Source organism: Gallinula chloropus (assembly GCF_964237585.1).
Source record: "Gallinula chloropus genome assembly, chromosome: 8".
Classification (NCBI taxonomy): domain Eukaryota; kingdom Metazoa; phylum Chordata; class Aves; order Gruiformes; family Rallidae; genus Gallinula; species Gallinula chloropus.
In genome coordinates this window covers 15,668,285-15,685,699 of record NC_140093.1, presented here as the reverse complement: position 1 = coordinate 15,685,699, position 17,415 = coordinate 15,668,285, and the positions used below count along the sequence as shown (strand labels likewise).

General features: G+C 43.8%; 1 protein-coding gene across 1 annotated transcript; it reads right to left on the bottom strand.

The window, feature by feature from the left end:
- Positions 1-4,298: 4,298 nt before the first annotated feature.
- On the bottom strand, positions 4,299-17,148 carry GNB4 (G protein subunit beta 4; the record flags this gene model as incomplete). Its single annotated transcript, XM_084267415.1, has 9 exons — positions 4,299-4,405; positions 5,586-5,802; positions 7,017-7,218; positions 7,390-7,456; positions 7,642-7,804; positions 10,990-11,053; positions 12,059-12,165; positions 12,812-12,850; positions 17,092-17,148. 9 exons carry the CDS (start codon positions 17,146-17,148, stop codon positions 4,299-4,301), a joined length of 1,023 nt encoding a protein of 340 aa, XP_084123541.1.
- Between the last annotated feature and the right edge of the window lie 267 nt (positions 17,149-17,415).

Sequence of the window (17,415 nt, the reverse complement as noted above, 5' to 3'; positions counted from 1 at the left end):
TATTCCACCGAAGTCCATATTAGTTAAAACCTAAACATACTGTGTGGTATAAGAATGTCAGGCACATGTAATCTGTTATCAGTTATATCAATTAGTAACACTGTTCACACATTTACCATAACAACACTGCATTAACATTCTGCATGTATTTTACATAACCAGCAATTGGATAAAAAGGCTCGTGGTGCCTCTGAAGTGTAGGAAGTATTTGACCAGCATGCATGCCAGAGTACTGTGTACAAAGTGCACCATCAACCCATGCTTAATTACTTGTACAGGAAATGCTATCTCAAAAATCGGTCATTCTGCTACACAACCATTTATACCAACTAGTTGAATTAGCCAATACTCTCACCAACATCTTAAAGCACAGCACTAAACCTAGTGGAGGTGACAGTGTCCTCAAGGAGGAAAGACTAAGCACTCTTGGAATGTTTTGCACAATGTTTTCATTCCACCTTAAAGAATGTGAACTTCATCGTGGGACAAGCGGTTACACTAACTGAATTAAAGAGTTAACTATCTCCAACCCATGCATTACAGTAAGCACACTAGGACCAGCTGTTACATCGAGTCAGCTTTGCCAAGGCGAGGTCAGGCCCTCTCCTTCGGCAGGGGAAAAGCCCGTTCAATCCATGTTCCGTCTCAAGGGGTGTATCACCTTGTCAATGCGATGAACTATCGGGTCTGCCAGATACCGCCACGTATCTGCAAGTTAGCAAGGCAGAGGGTAGCGATGTTTGGAAGAAAAGAGCTCTGGAGACAGATGGAAACAGGCCCACGTTACTGGAGGGAGCGAGTATACGTCAGCAAGATGCCACATAGAAACTTCTCATGGTTTTTCAGGATCTCAACCAATAGATGGGTGTCCCAGTCTACAGGGGAAGAAGCCCCAGCTGGGTGCTTGCCTGATTCATATTCTCTATTGCCAAGTTAAATCAACATTAGAAAATGCTGACAAAAAAAATAATGCACCTGGATAAACCAGATCTGGTATCACGAAGCCACTTCCTGAGCCACAACCCCGTGGCTGGTTTAGGAGGGAGGCTGGGAAGGCATTCCTTGCTGCCACCACTTGGGCACCACATTCTCAGTTACTCCCCTTCTGGAACTGCACAAGTTATTGGGAATTCAGATAATGCTGTAGCTGGCAACGAACTTCTTTTAGAGACAGGGTAAGATGTACCCACTAGTGCTGCCAAATCCATGTGCGTGAGCGTGCTGCCATGGCGCACAGCGTCACATAGGCTGCACACTTGAGCCTATGTTACACTACAGGCACAACGTTTCCTCTGCGACTCGGAGCCGGGAATGGAACCTTCTAGTGAGACCTTCGAAGGCTCATCTCATCTCATTCCCTTCCGCAGGGTAAGGGAGGAGTCTGAGCTTTTACCCTTAGAACCCCATCCAGCTCAGCAAGGGCACCTATGGCCCTCTACAGAAGGAACCACCACAGCCTGTACATGCACCGTGGTTGGCCTCATGTAGTAACGATGTGTTACATGATACCCACAGGCTTTGGAAAACAAACCCCAAACTGTACAGGACAGTGATTCAACAGCAAACAACACCTTGGCAGACCCTTACTCACAGGCTGTCTACAAGCTCCTGAGAAGCATCAGATACTGTTTCCCCAGTTCTGCTTGGGCTTCTTCCAGGTTTCCTTGTGCAGCAACACAGGAGGAGCCACCTCAGGACCTGCAGCACTGCAAACACCGGCTAACCGAACAGAAGCAGCTGGCAGGGACTTGGATGGTGCTTTGGGAAACCTCATTAGTGAGTAGCTGGCACTCCTTATTTATCTGAAAAGCAGCTGAATCCAACAGGCAGTTGCCCATCCAACAACAGTGTCTGCAATAATACCTGGATCAGCCAGCGCCCTGCTTACAGCCTACCTGAACTTTAAGAAAAGTTATATACATCTGTAAAATGTCTGGAGTTTTGTGAGTAGAAACTGGTTTTAATACCAGAACCTAAAAATGGCACCTGCCTTACACAACGGTGTTGACCAGGAAATAGGTTCAAAACACACTTCTATGGCAAAAAAAATTTTAGAAAAAGAATATTTTCTTAAAATTCCTTAGTAACAAGTTTCCAGAATGATTCACTCAAGGCAGCCGTGAGTTAAAAAACAACAATCAATTGCACCACTAAAAAATAAAGCAAGTCTGCAAGATCCCACAGAACTGCTTGCTTAAGAGTGTAACAAGAATTCCCTAATAGTTCTGGTGACACAGAGATCACAAAGCAAGATGCTGAGGAATTCCTGTGACATACACTAATACAGTGTGATTTTGGTCCTACACCCCAGTCTGCTGCTAGCGAAGGTTGCTGCTCCGGCACGGGACAGGCCTTTTTCTTGTGTAAAAGTGAGTTTCCTGTGAATGACTGGTACGTTTATTGGCACCTTCACCATTACAGACAAGGCAAGTTCACAGGCACAGTCTGGAAGTACTGAAATTTAGCATTACAAACGTCAGAAACTTCACGAATGGTCATCTCAGCCACAAATCTGGTTTGGCATAATACAAGATACAGGGCACTTGTATTTACTCCCTGACCCAGAGATACCCAGACTCCCCGTAACACCAGATGAGGGCAGATTAACATTATCTTCCAACCTGATGGTTTAAAATCCATCTATCCATCTATCTTTAAAATAAGTCACTTCAGAGAAGCCAGTAGACTTAATTCCCCTTTCCAAAAGGCCACAGACCTTCAGATTCCCAAGAGAACATCCATTATGAGCACAGACATGCTGCCAGGCACCAAAAAGTTAAGCGATCTTCCAGGGTAGTTTCAAACGGGCATCAGCCACTTGGTTTTCCTCTAGCTACACTCAACTGTACTTCTTCATTTATAAGCAACTGGCATCAAGTTCAGAATAAAATCAGGAACGGGAGAGGAAATGGCTATTTACAGTGAGGGAGCTGCAGAACAATTAGCATCTAATAAGCCACCATGGTACAGATCTCTGTGGCCACAGGAGAACAAGCAAGTCACTAAATTTCTGGTATGAAGCGTTCAAGGGTCACACAGGTAAGTAAGGTTATTTGGTTCAGTGTAAGTTACACAATTCCTTTTATAATTCACACTGCACATAACTGACAACAAGCGCTTTTGGTTGTGGTATGCTTTGGCAACCTCCTCACGCGGAGGGGGCTTACAGGCGATTAACTGCACCGTTAATTCTGCTTTAAGCGAAGTCCTCCTGAACCTCTCAGCTGACCGGGGTAACCGAGCGAGCTCTGCGACTGCTCCCTGCGCGCCGAGCACCAGGCCAACTCGTCCTGTTAGTGCCAGTCAGCTGGAGTGTGTGGTGGGCCAAAACTACCTCAGAGTTAGAGCTGAATTGTCAAAAGGAAAAGCACTCAGCCGCTTAACGACAGCCATGCGGGTCACTTGGCTTCCCTGCCCAAGGACCGTGTGGAGTAACTGATGTGAAAAGCTGCAGTAAGGAAGCTAATTAATTAATACCTCTGGAACTGGATTATTTTTTTTTTTAAATTTTGGTTTTTACATGATTTTTGCTGTTGTTGCAAGTCTGCCTGGCGTTAACTCCTTGGTGTTTGGAGGCCATGACTGCCAATGGATGAACCAGGAACCACTGGCTTGAAGGGAACTCCCCCCCCCAATTAAAACTAGGCAAGCAGGTCAAGGAGTGAGTGAATAAAGGCAGTGGGTATTAACTGGGAGTCTCCAGGGCCTTTAAAAAAAAATAAATTCAAATGCCTTCCATTATAAAAACACATACATACCATTGGCTTCACTTTATCTACAGTAAATTCACAAAAACATTTAAAACAGCGATCTAGTTCATCCACTACAAAGTAACTCAGAAGTGACATCTCGGTTAAAAGCAAAGCTAAAAATGTAGTTCCTTAAAAAATGCAAACATTTCTTTACATACAGACAAATGTTACATGATTGGCTGCTATAATGTGTATATTCTGTTATGTACAAAAAAGAAAAGTACAGGATTAGCAGACTGAGCACAAGCAAAAACCCTTCAAGGACAATCTAACCAAACCACCAAAAACAAAAAGACTGGCTCTTAGTTTGTCGGTCACCATGATTATGTGTGCTGGCCCCTTTAAAAAGTCAGTGATTTCTTCCCCCCTCCCCTATTTCTTCACTTGATTTTTTTTTCTAGTTTACAGAAAGCCTTTTTGTGTAATAATCAGTGAATAGAAAAACTTCACCTGCAAATACAAGGTAGAAATGTTATTTCACAGCTATAGGCTGCAGCATTGATCTCTCCAGATCTCAAATGGAGAATGTACATGTTTGGCTCCCAGTTAATTCCAGATTCTGAGAAAACTGTCCCAAGACCCTGTAGCTACAGCCATGCCGTCATCAGTGACACCTAAACAGCTGACACGGTTGTCATGGCCAGCAAGGACACCTGAAAAAGAAGAAGCAGTGGAAATGAATATTCACAGGATGTCACGGTTGTCAGCTGTTACTCTGCTCTCCCAGAACTCTTCAAAATAGCTAAAAAAGAGTTTTAATGCAAGACCTGAGCATCCTCTTTGTCTTTACCCTGAAGAACTACGTACATCACAACAGCCCCATCAAGAAACTCAACAGTGAGGTTCTTAGAAGTACCTACACACAATATTGCCTCTGTTTTTCCCTCTGCCATGCCAACTTCTTCCTTCTACTCCAAAGACTCCTCATCCCTCACCAGGCTCCCAACTGCTTTTTTCTGTGCACACAAACACAATGTCTTCTGGCAGCACCCTGGGTACAGGAACTACCCTGAGCTTCCCTTTGCAAACCCCAAGTGTCAGCAGCACCCCTCCCTGTATTGTGTCAGAAGGCAGACCCTGCCTCCTCCCACTTTGGTTTTGCTTTCCTTCTACCCAACCCTGCACTTCCCTGTTCTCCCACATCCAGGACTACTAAAGCTCAGCCTGTCCTTTAAAGGGACAGGATTTGGTTTTCAGTCTCAACTGCAGAATCAAGGTTCAGAACTGAACCAGGCCCCGCTGGGTTCACCAGCTACTGTAGGAAGTGAAAAGGGTGTAGCTCTGCTATAAACGTGATGTCTATCATGACAGAAGTGACTAATTCAAGGACTAAAAGCATCCACTTCCTTCCCAGCAGCAGGAAACTGCAGTCCCCAAAGCAAGAAGATGACTGTAACTTCCTACTATCCAGTTGCTTCCTCTGATGGGTGCAAAACTCAATGCAAATATGTATGACTTTGCATTACTTCATTTCATACAGGCCAGTGAAACAGATTTTCTGCAGAAGTGATGTCATTTTGGAGGCTGTTCCTTAGCCTCCAGAGCTGGTGTCTTCCAGCACAGAGATAGATAATGGCCAATACCCAACAACAGGAGTGTGTCACTGACTCCACCCATCATTCACCCTAACGCATCGCAGCAACTGTGAGATACAACCAAAGGCAACAAAATACAAGGCTGCCATTCCAAGAGAAGAAAAGAGAGTGCTAAAATGAAGCAAGCAGACTCCCTGACAGCAGCAGCACCACTGGCAATGAATGCTGTGTACATCATCCATGTCCATCTTCTGCTAAGGAACTGGGAAGCTTCAGCCCGGCACCATTAGGAACTCACCTGCTCTCTCCCCCTTCAGAGTGTCCCAGACGTTGCAGTTGAAGTCGTCGTAGCCCGCTAGCAAGAGGCGCCCGCTTTTGGAGAAGGCTACAGAAGTGATCCCACAGATGATGTTGTCGTGTGAATACATCATCAACTCCTGATCTGCACGAAGGTCAAAGAGCCGGCAAGTGGCATCATCAGATCCAGTGGCAAATGCATGTCCATTAGGGAAAAACTGGAAGTTTTAATTAAAAGACAGGAGTTGGACACCAGCAAAATACCTTGTTTCATGCAGTACTTGTAAAACATCACAGGGCTATTTGCCAGGGTGAGCAAAAGCAGAATGATTTGATTCTGCATGTTGAAAGGCTGCACATGTTCAGCAACGAAATGCTCCTGGAGTAATACTGGGAGCACCTGAGGGACTGGAATTTCACCCAGACAGCTCCTGACAGCGGTATAACAGGAGTCAAAGGGGATGCGACTAATTCCTACAACTTGAAGCAGAAGGCAGTTCTGCACACCCTGGCTGCAGGCCAGCAAGACCTGGGTGAAGCAGTACACAATGTTCTGTCTTGAGCTGGTCAGCCAGGTTGGCTCAGCCAAGATAGAAGATTGCAAGCAAGCAATTCAATTTCCAAACCACCCCCCCAAAAAAAATCTACTCCAAATCAGAGTCAATTTTACAAACAGCCACACTGATTGAAAGGGGAATGAAAAGAGCCTGACACATCTCAGGCTCCAGGTCTAAGTATAGGAACTGCATGTTTCTGCTGGTCATGCTTTGGGTATTTTCTCAGCCTTCGTAATTTTTCATGTTTATCAAAAACAGATGCAGCTCAGACTTAGATTTCATTCCCTATTTATCAGAGCTTGTATCTTGCAGATCAGAACATAGTGTTACTATGACAGAGAGGAAATATAATCCGGTTTATAAATATTACAAAATGATTCCAGGGATGAATATTCAACACAAGTCCTGGTTTTAACTTTGCCTTCCAGAATATTTCGCCGAAAGCTCTTTTCAACAGAAACTATTAAGTATGCTTCTGTTCCACAAGGAGCTTTGAGGGGAGGATGCTTTGCTATTCTGCTCCCTCTCAGCATATCGCATTTATCTACAATTTTCAGTTTTCAACACACTGCCACACTACAAAAAGTGCCCCTCCTCCATTTTTTCCTTCATAAAACCAGTAAGGTCTCAGTGACAGAACAAAATATAGCTGGAACTGTTCCAAGAACGCTTCAATGCATCACAGATAATACCAAGAATTCAGATAATACATGAGTTATTAGCCAGCCTTCTCCGTCACATACGCTGTACCGGCCTCCACCCTGACAAAGTAACTGATTTAAATCAAGGTAACCCTTAACTGTAAGCTGGATTCATGCAACTAGAGCTTTTATCCTCCCCCTTTGTTCCCACTGGAAATACAAATGATCACTTACACAAACGGCATTAATATCTGACACATGCCCTGTGAACGACTGCCTGCACATTCCATCTCGAATATCCCAAAGCTTCGAGGAGGCATCACAGGCACCCGAAACAAAAGTCCTCATATCTGGACTTAGAGACAGACTCATCACGTCGCCAGTATGCCCAGTGAATGTGGTGGTCTGTTGACCAGTTTCAATATCCCACAAAGCGCTGCAGATAAAGTGACAAGGTTAACACAAGGTACGTGGTTATGAGAGTTTAAGTTTTAAATACAAATTAAGGCACTGGAGAAGAAAGGAAAAAAAAAACCCAAACCCAACCCACAAAAAAAAGCCCCAAAAGACCCCAAAACACAAAGGCCCAGAGAGCTCAAAAACTCACCAAGTGGTGTCTCCTGAGCTAGTGACAATTTGGTTGTCATCTAGAAAGCGGCAACAGGACAAATACCCTAAAAACAAAACAGTTCTGTTAGTTTCAGATCCAGAAGTAAAGCCCAAGAGCAGTGATTAAAATTCTCCCACAGCTAGACTGTAAGCCAACAAAACTGCTTCACAGTTGACCACACATCTCAAAGCAAGAGCCTTTCATCTGGTGTCATAAAAATCCCTAAGCCAAAGCAAGGATGTGGCTGACCTGTGTGGCCCGGCAGCTCTCGGCTCACTCTCACGTTGCCCTCTCGTGTCTTTAGGTTGTATATGGAGCAGATGTTGTCCAATCCACCACAGGCAACGTAGTTTCCGGAGGGTGCGTAGGCACAAGTCATCACCCAGGAGGATCTCAAAGGAATGGCGTGCATCTTGAGAGAGACAGAGCCCGTGAGTGCCACGGCACGGGTGAGCTTCCAGTTCTCACCGAGGTCGTTTGTATCGGTTAACGAGTTATGGCAGATTAAACACATCCCAAGTTTCAGTGCTTTGGTTCTAGAACACGTATCACAACCCACAATCTTACCTACACACACATACTAGGATGGAAAATACCCGTAGTCTCCGGGGTTGGTACAGGGAACTTCAGCACAAGGTTATTTAATAGCAAAGCTATCCTAAACTTAAACATTTACAACACTTGTTTATTCTCCATAGATTTCTTTGTCCAATTTTTCTACAAGTCTGAGCTACAGGTTATAGAAGGGGATGGCTGTTTCCCTGGAGACCAGCTTACAGAACCAGCTCACCACTCCGCACACTACCCAAGTTTTTCCTCATTTAACAGCTTAACTGTTTTTCTTTTTTGTGAAGCACCCCTGGAAGCTCTGAGGTTGGGCACTGCTGTGTATCCCTACCACTTACAAACCACATCAGTCTCAAAAGCAACACCACAGAGGCAGAGGGCCATACCTTCAAGCCACTGCACCAGCAAACCAGAGTGAGAATGTTACTTACTACTGCTTCTGAGACACAACCTACAACATTATCACTAGTAAGCAGCTAGCTGTGCAAGGGGAAAAGAAAGAGCAGTCTTTTGCCAAATTGGAAAGCTACCACTTAGTGGGATGAATCCCATGACTGGAGTGTGGCTATTGATGGTTACAAGCTGTTCAGAACGGACAGACAAGGAAGGAGGGGTGGAGGCATTGCCCTCTATGTTAAGAAATGGATGGAGCATGAAGAGATGTCTCTGAAGAACAGTCATGAGTGGGTTGAAAGAACAGGGGTAGAAATTGGGGGTGGCAACAAGGGGAGCCTGGTGGCTGGCATCTCCCACAGGCTGCCTGATCAAGGGGAGCCCACCAATGAAGCCCTCTTGCTCCAACTCCATGAGGCACTGAGCTCCCAGGCTCTCATCCTGCTGGGGAATCCTTGGGAATCAACCACCCTGACCCCTGTCAGAAAAGCAGCCTGGCAAGCTGTAGGCAATCCAAGAGACTCCTGTAAGTGCCTTGAGGACAACTTCCTGAGACAGGAAATGGCCCTACTCCAGGGGAAGAGATATTGGACCTGATGGTCACACCAATGCACGTGAGCTCATCCGGGGTGTCAAGACTGGAGGCAGCCTGAGCTGCAGTGATCACACACTGGTGGGGTTCTCTGTCCTGAGGCATATGAGCCAAATGAGAAGTTTAGTGGGGACCCTGAATTTCAGGTTGAGTTGAGACTTGCTGGTCAAACTAAAAGGCAAGATGGAACTCCACAGGCAGTGGAAGCAGTGACAGGTATCCTGGGAGAAGTACAGGGATGCTGCCCAGTTTTGTAGGGACGAGGTCAGGAAGGCCAAGGCATGGCTGGAGCTGAACTGGAAATGGGATGCCAAGAAAAACTAGAGCTTCTACAGGTATATAAACCAGAAAAGGAAGGTTAAAGAAAGTGTACCCCCCCCCCAGTGAGTGACAGTGGTGACCTGGTGACAACGGATGAGAAGAGGTTGAGATTCTCAACAACTTTTTTGCCTCCATCTTCACCGGTGACCTCTCCCTCACTGCTCTCAAGTTGACAGCCCACAAAATGTGGACCAGGGAGACTGTGTCCTTCCCACTGTAAGTTTAGATAAGGTTCGTGACCATCTGAGGAACCTGGACGTACACAAGTCTGTGGGACCTGGTAAGAAGCTTCCCAGAGTCCTGAAGGAAGTGGCTGATGTAGTTGCCAAGCCACTCTCCATGGTATTTGAAAAGTCACGGTGGTCAGGTGCAGTCCCTAGTGACTGGAAGAGAGGAAACATCACAGCCATTTTAAAAAAGGGTAGGAAGGAGGACCCTGGGAGCTACCAGTCTGTCAGCCTTACCTCTGTGCCTGGGAAGATCATGGAACAGATCCTTCCAGAAGCTATGCTGAGGACAGGGAGGTGATTTGAGACAGCCAGCACAGCTATACTAGGAATAAGTCCTGCCTGACCAATCTGGTGCCTTTCTTCAATGGACTAACTGCATCGGTAGGCAAGGGAGGAGCTATGGATGCCATCTATCTGGATTTCTGCAAGGCCTTTGACACAGTCCCCCACAACATCCTTCTCCCTAAGTTGGAGAGATACGGATTTGATGGGTGGGCTGTTCAGTGGATAAGGAATTGGCTGGATGGTCGCATTCAAAGGGTGGTGTTCAATGGCTCCAAGTCCAGATGGAAGACTGACAAGCAGTGTTCCTCAAAGGTCTGTACTGGGACCAGTGATGTACAGTATCTTTATTAATGATACTGACAGTGGGATTGAGTGCACCCTCAGCAAGTTTGCTGATGACACCAAGCTGAGTGCTAAGGTTAACACACCAGAGGGACAGGACGCCAGCCAGAAGGACCTGGACAGGCTGGAAAAGTGGGCCCAGGTGATCTATGAGGTTCAACAATGCCAAGCACAGGCGGTCAGGACAATCCCTGTTATCCATACAGGTCAGGAGATGATGTGCTGGAAAGCAGCCCTGAGAAAAAGGATCTGGGGGTACTCGTGGATGAGAAGCTGGATATGAGCCCAGAAGGCCAACTGCATCCTGAGCTGCACCAAAACCAGGTGTGGCCAGGAGATCAAGAGAGGGGATTCTGCCCCTCCACTCTGCTCTGGTGAGACCTCACTTGGAATACCATGGTCAGCTTTGGAGCCATCAACATGGACCTGTTGGAGGGCTTCCAGAGGAGGACTACAAAAAAGATAAAAGAGCACCTCTCCTATGAAGACAGGCTGAGAGAGTTGGTCTTATTCAACTTGGAGAAGAGAAGGCTCCAGGGGGACCTTATAGCAGCCTTCCAGTACCTGAAAGGCACCTATAAGAAAGTGTGGGGAGAACTAGAAAAGGGTAGATTTAGAAGGAGGTGGAAGCCCCATCCCTGGAGCTTTCAAGGTTAGGCTTGATGGGGCTCTGAGCAACCTGATCTAGTGAAGATGTCCCTGCTCACTGTAGGGGGTTGGACTAGATGGCCTTTAAAGGTCCCTTCCAACATAACACGTTCTATGATTTAAAGTTTTGCCTTCCAAACACAGAAAAAAAAGTTATGAAACCCCCTCAAATACACAAATTAAGCATGAATTATTGATAGGGATTATAAATAACTCTACCTTATTTGTTGTATAACTATCCCAAATAATTAATTTTCCATCTTGAGAAGCACTGACTAGTAGCCTAAATATAAACACAAAATAAAGCATGTTAATATAAAACCAAACATAAAATCTCAAAATAGACATATATCATGCATGGTCACCAAGTGATTCAGAAATTCCAAAATTCCTTTTTTACCCTCTGGTTTTTGCGTGGGTGGGTTTGGGTTTTTGGTTTGCTTTTTGGGGTTTTTTGTTTGGGGTTTTTTGGGGGGGAAGAGGGGATTAGTTGGAAAAAAAATCTGCACAGATCTGTATATTAACTGACTGAAGGATCACATGCCCACAAGGACTCATGATTTCAACCATGGACAAAGCCAAACAGCTTCATGACAACACATTTTATAAACTCTCTCCACAGCTGCTTTTATTTTTCACTTACTAATATTTTAATCAGATAGCTACACAAAAATACACAAGAAATTTAGGGGAAAATAAATCTTATTCTGAGAGCAGATTCCAGCTGTATTTCTTTCTAGGTTACATGACAGAGCAGACCATGAGGCACTAACAACCTCTGTCCATGAGCTGCTTCTAAAGGCAGCATAATGAAACCCATGCTAGAAACTTTGTAACCTTTCTCACTATGTACAAGAGGGTTTGGGGTTTTTTTTCCCAATGAAATGAAGTTTGTCCATAAAGATTTTAGATCTCTGCCATCACAGAAATTACATACTTGTTCAATGTCTTGGAAAAGACAATATTCATCATTCAAAAAATATGCCCCACCACATACCCTCCTCTGCTTAAAACATTCAGAGAACTTTGGTAAAACTAAATGAAGGGAAAGGCAGAAAGCCAGTGGTAAGGAGAGAAAGCACCTCTCCTCTCCACCATGGCTTCTCTGTCACCCCTATGCAATCCTCACTGGTTTTTAAAAGGCAAACTATAACTCAAGACAAACAATCCACCACAGTCGTGGTCTGTGTTCCCCCTGCAAGGGCTCCCAAAACCTGGTATTAATTCCAAAGTCAACAACCTGAGCTCTAACCCTTAAACAGCAGGTTTAGGGGTCACTTGTACAAACCTTGAGTCAGATCCCCAGTGCATAGCATAGATTTTAGCTAGGTGACCTCTGAGCGTACGCCGTGTCCGCATTTGAATCCGACCCACTGAGTCCAGACTTGTTGTGATCTAAAAATAAATAAAACAACCCCCTGAGATACTGAGAACTATTTTTAACACACAAGATAACAAAACACATTTCACCTTTGACAGAAAATAAGCTATCTTGGCATGCAATATGAAAAAAAAAGGGTACCAGGGCACAACCCAGGTTTAGGTTCATGCAACACTGAGGAAAACAAATACAGTTCACAATGGCTGTGACTGGAAGTTCACAAAGCTTTTACATATAATACCATGCAATACTGAATCTATTGACTTAAAATCAATGGAGGAAAATCTTCCAGTATTGAATGCACTGTTACTTTTTAAAGCATGGCAGAAATTTGAATTCAAAATACTTTTCTAAAACACAGCTAGAAGGCATTTATTTAAGTCTTGCTGAATATACTAAACAGAATAAATGCAATCTATTCAAAAGGTAAACTGGAAGCAGGACCCATTAAGACACTGGAGGCTTTTTTGACTGGTTGGGGTTGTTTTGCTGGCACTGTTTTGTTTTAAATAACAGTATAAATATGTGGTACATTTCCAAAGGCTGGTTTCACTTTATTCTTTCAGCTACCAAACAAGAACAAACCACAGTGGTAAATTGCAGGGATTTTTATTTTTGTATATGTCACATAACAGCCTATACACAGAATCAGGAACATACCTGAGCCAGAGTTGTGTCACTACATGCTTTCCTTGCATCCTGAAACAAAGAATGGAACAATTTGAATCTAAAAGGCAACACTGAGCATCGACTGAGAGAGAGTCTTGAAGGAAAAAGAACCCTTGTGTTATAATCTGTTCAATAAGCCTTCTGTCACCCTAGTATATTTTATTGTCCAATGAATCTAAAGCACTGGCACACAACCTGGGGGTAGGGGAGGAAGTGGGACTTAAGGGCCATGCCTCAGCAACCTTGGAGTCTCCCCTTCTACAGAGCAGGTGACTCCAAGGCATGTGGAGCTGCCCAGAAGTCCCAGCACCTATCCGCTGTATGCCTTCCCTGGTGTGTGGATCTGCTCACCCAGGCTGTGCTGAGCACCAAGGCAAGAACCTGGAAAAGCAACCACACTTTATGCAGGATTAGGAAGGTTTATGCTAGATGAGGGTCTCACATCAATCTCCTTGGCATGGCAGGGGGGAGGATGCCAGTTAGGAAGGGCAGGATGAAAATGAACAGGCAGGATCTGCAGAGCAGGACAGGCTGCAGGCTTGCCAAAGCTCTAACTGCTGAGGCACTTCATACACAGCGAAGGGAAAACCAGTCAACTAACCCCCTCTTCACGTCACGGAACGCGTGGTGTTCAGGTCTCTGTACAGACACTTTCATTACTGCAGGCTCTAGGGGCATATGGCTTATTTCTGTGTATAACCCAACTCTACCTAGAAAACAAACTTCACTGTGGTTGGTATCAGCAGAGAAACAGAACGGGCACGGCCGAGCCCAGTTTGCAAGGCTCTGACTTAGTCACAGCTGCAACTGCACTGCACCCCTGCAACTCGGGCTCCCTCTTCCAACAACAGAATTAGGCACAGAGTCAGCAGCCACTTCTGAGAAGTAAGGTTTGAAATAACTGGCTTAAAATTAGACAGGAACTCTGTAGCACAAGTTAAAGATAAAACTAGCAACAGCAGTGCTGAAGGACCAGCCCTAAGCCCCTCTCTAGCTCCCTGCAATTTCTCAAAATACCTTCCAACTCCTGTAAGCAGGCATCCCACAAATGACAGATGGCACTCTTTACCAGTGATTTGTGTCTCCCCCACCCCAAGAAAGCATCCAATCTGTACACTAATGGCAACATCCTCTTTAAGAGGAGGAAAGGAAACATTTACTCACACATTTTGGAACTGCACCAAGGCATTCAAACTAGCATCTTAAAATCTTTCAAGCTGTTGCTTGAGAGTTACTTGACATTACAACTCCAACAATTATTTTAGCGCATGTTTATTTTGACCACCCTTCATAGCTTTCCTCCCAGAGCAAGGCTGAGAGTGGATTAAGTCATCTCAACTTATTTTTAAAATGTCTGAACTGTAGAAATATTTATAAAATGTTGACGTCTGGAATCAGGAGGGGTTTAAAATACCAGAGCAGCAAATCCCCTAGCACTCAGGACTTATTTCATCCACAGGAAGAAACACACTGGATTTTACACAACTTTAATTGTTTAGTTTAACTAAAACACTTGAAGATGTTCAACATAAAATGAATTCTGAATGCAGTCTGAACAAAACAAAGCTATTTTTCTTCAAGAAAAAGCTGTTGGCAACACCTGTGCTTGAGGCTAATGCAATTATCCAAGATAAAGGAAAAAGCAAAGTTGCAACAGGCTATTTGCAAAAATTCTCACATTTTAACTGGGCTGTCTGCATAGGCCTCACTGTAACAGAATCATCAGTGTTCTAACAAAAAATCTGTGCTATGTAATTGTAATTTTTCTCAGCTCACGCAGTAGACAATGTAGAATTTCTGAGAAACATCTACCTGCTCAATCAACGTTCTGTGATTTCCCTGCACACACACACTTAGGATTGCATTTTTTCACACAACCTATATGCATTTTTTTAATATAGCATCTTGTTTGCTCAAAATGCCATTCAATTTCAAGTGCCACCACGTCAAGTATGCAACACTTCCAAAAATCGTATCCAGAATTTCAATTCTCAAATTGAGGACACACATCACACAGGAACTTTATTACAGACAGAACCAGGAATCAGCATTAACCACAAAGCCACCCTGCTATCCAATAGCAACTTGATCACTGATGTTTCAAACTTCCTGCACTTGAAATTCATGCAGTCTTATTCTACCCCTCCAGTGCAGTCTGTCTGTGTACAGGACAGAGCTACAGCTGTACTAACTGCACAGGGAGGCAAAGGTACTCCCACCACGCAGGTATCACCAAAAATTACATAAAATCCTCCTTAAGCTTTTCTAAACCACTGCAGACTACAAGAAGTCTATTGGAAAATTGACAACTATGCATCATGGTTTACTTCAGGAAGCTGCAACTCACAAGCACAAAGCTGATCTTTCATTTTTACACTGCTAAGTGAAAACAGGCGAAATCCAAGCCTTGTAAACAACTACGACAGCGAACTGCTAGCTGTATATATATAACATCAAATGCTGCTAGCAACCTCCTCCTATAGAGTGCATCAACAATAATTCCTGAAATTTACCAGCCTGCTAGATATTTGAGCCATTTAAAAAAAAAAAAAGGTTGGTTTTTTTTTTTCAGATCCTATATCTATCTTCATACCCATTTCAAGTAAAACACCTATTTAGGAAAAAACACTGTGCAATGATTTAATCAGCCAGATAAACAGTCACCTATTCAAATAAGAAACTCAATTATTTGGTCAGAATGTCTCTTGACTATTCTGTCATCAGGAGCATTTTTAATTGCATACTAATCTGAAGTTACAGTTACACATGAGGCATCCAGCCCTGCACTCAGATCAAGAGAGGCAAACACTGATTGCCAATGCTGAGCCAAAAGACTCTGATGGCAATAGCCCAGCGCTACCTCTGCATAGATCCAGTTTGAGGTTTGGGTGAGAGTTACAATGGAAATGTTAAATTGACCTAAAAGTACAAAACCAACTCCTTATATAAAGGCCCTGGCAGATTTTTATGCTTCAAAATTTATAAAAACAACCCTTCCTGAAACACATCCTAGCTCTCTTACTTGCCTGCTGTTTCACCCAATAGCACTGTGCATAAAACAAGACCAATTGATTACTGAGACTGAATTAAAGACCAACTGGCTCTCCCCAGCATCATGTAATGAGAAAGCCTATACACATCAGGCAGAGGAAAAATTTTAAAAATATGTGTATCTTATTTGTGCAATACTGTAATAAAGCTTAAATTAAAAAAAAAAAAAAAATAATATTAAACTGAAACTTGCATTCCTCTGCAGACCTGCTAGAAGGGGTACCCAGCGCCACAACACTGCCCGACCCCTGGCCTGTCTTTCATCACTCTATTGAGTGAAGACAACAGGACTCAGAACTCTCCACGAACACTGAATGGGCACAAGGAACACAACATATGTCCCCAACACCAGCACCAACACATGAGGTGTTGGAAGGCTGATGCTGAAGAGCAGCCTCACATCCACTGCACTGGGCAGCAGAGCACCACAAACCAACTGCTGCCAGCAAATGCCACGCGAAAAGTCAGCGCGCACGCACCACACTCTGAGAAGCGCGTGGTCTCAGCTGGGAGTCAGGACTGAAGGCACTCCTGTAGAAACCTGACGTGGGCATGTGTCACGCTCAGAAAAAGGAAATTTTGATGAAGAATAAACAGGCTTTGAAGAGATTTATGATGCTTTGTACTTTTTTTCCTCTACGGAAAACTCAATTGCTGAAACACACAGGCATGATGCAACCGATTCCTGGTAAAACTGACTTTGGGCATGAGGTTGGTTCATCTTCAATGAGTAATTCTGACAAATATTTAATGCATAGAGGGGAATCCACACTTTCAAAAAATGTAAGTTCAGCAGGAAGCAAAGAAACAGAGCCTGTAGGAATGACATTTGCCCCTGGAAGGCACTCACACACTCCATGCTTTGATCTGCATGCTTATTACAAGTGGCTGTGCAATGGTCACTTTTAGCCCAGAAACAAACTTTTCTAATATTCTCAACTTGGTGTGCCTCGGTTCTAGAGGTTTGCTACTCACTTTTTCAAACATTTCCAGCCACACAGACACCCCTAGTAAGAAAGCACAGCAAACTGTCATAGGAAATAAACCATTTTGGTTCAAGAAAGTGAATGTATTTAGTTACATATAAATATATATGGCTTACTTCGGATTTTAAAACAATTGAGAAAATATTTTGACCCCTGCACAACTGAAAACAGGAGCACTTCATTCCTTTAAAAGAAGAAATTTATCATGAAAAATAAGTAATTAGCAATTCTTACTCTGATTTGATTTCGCAGCTGCTCTGCCTCCTGCCGTAACTGTTCCAGCTCACTCATCTTCTCCAGCCTCTATATCTCACACTCCACTGGTGAAAAAAACCTGTCAAAAAAGAGGGGGGAAAAGAAGTTTCAGTATAATTTTCTCTTAAAAAAACAAAGGCACAAAAATCTATATAACCTATATAACCATAACCATATTTATTCTGCTTCCAGAATAGCTCCCAAATAGATACTTCTTCCAGTACACTAATAAATTTGGAAAGACCTGAGTGATTTCAATTCCTGAATTACAACGAAAAGCAGAATTAAATGAAGTGCATTTTG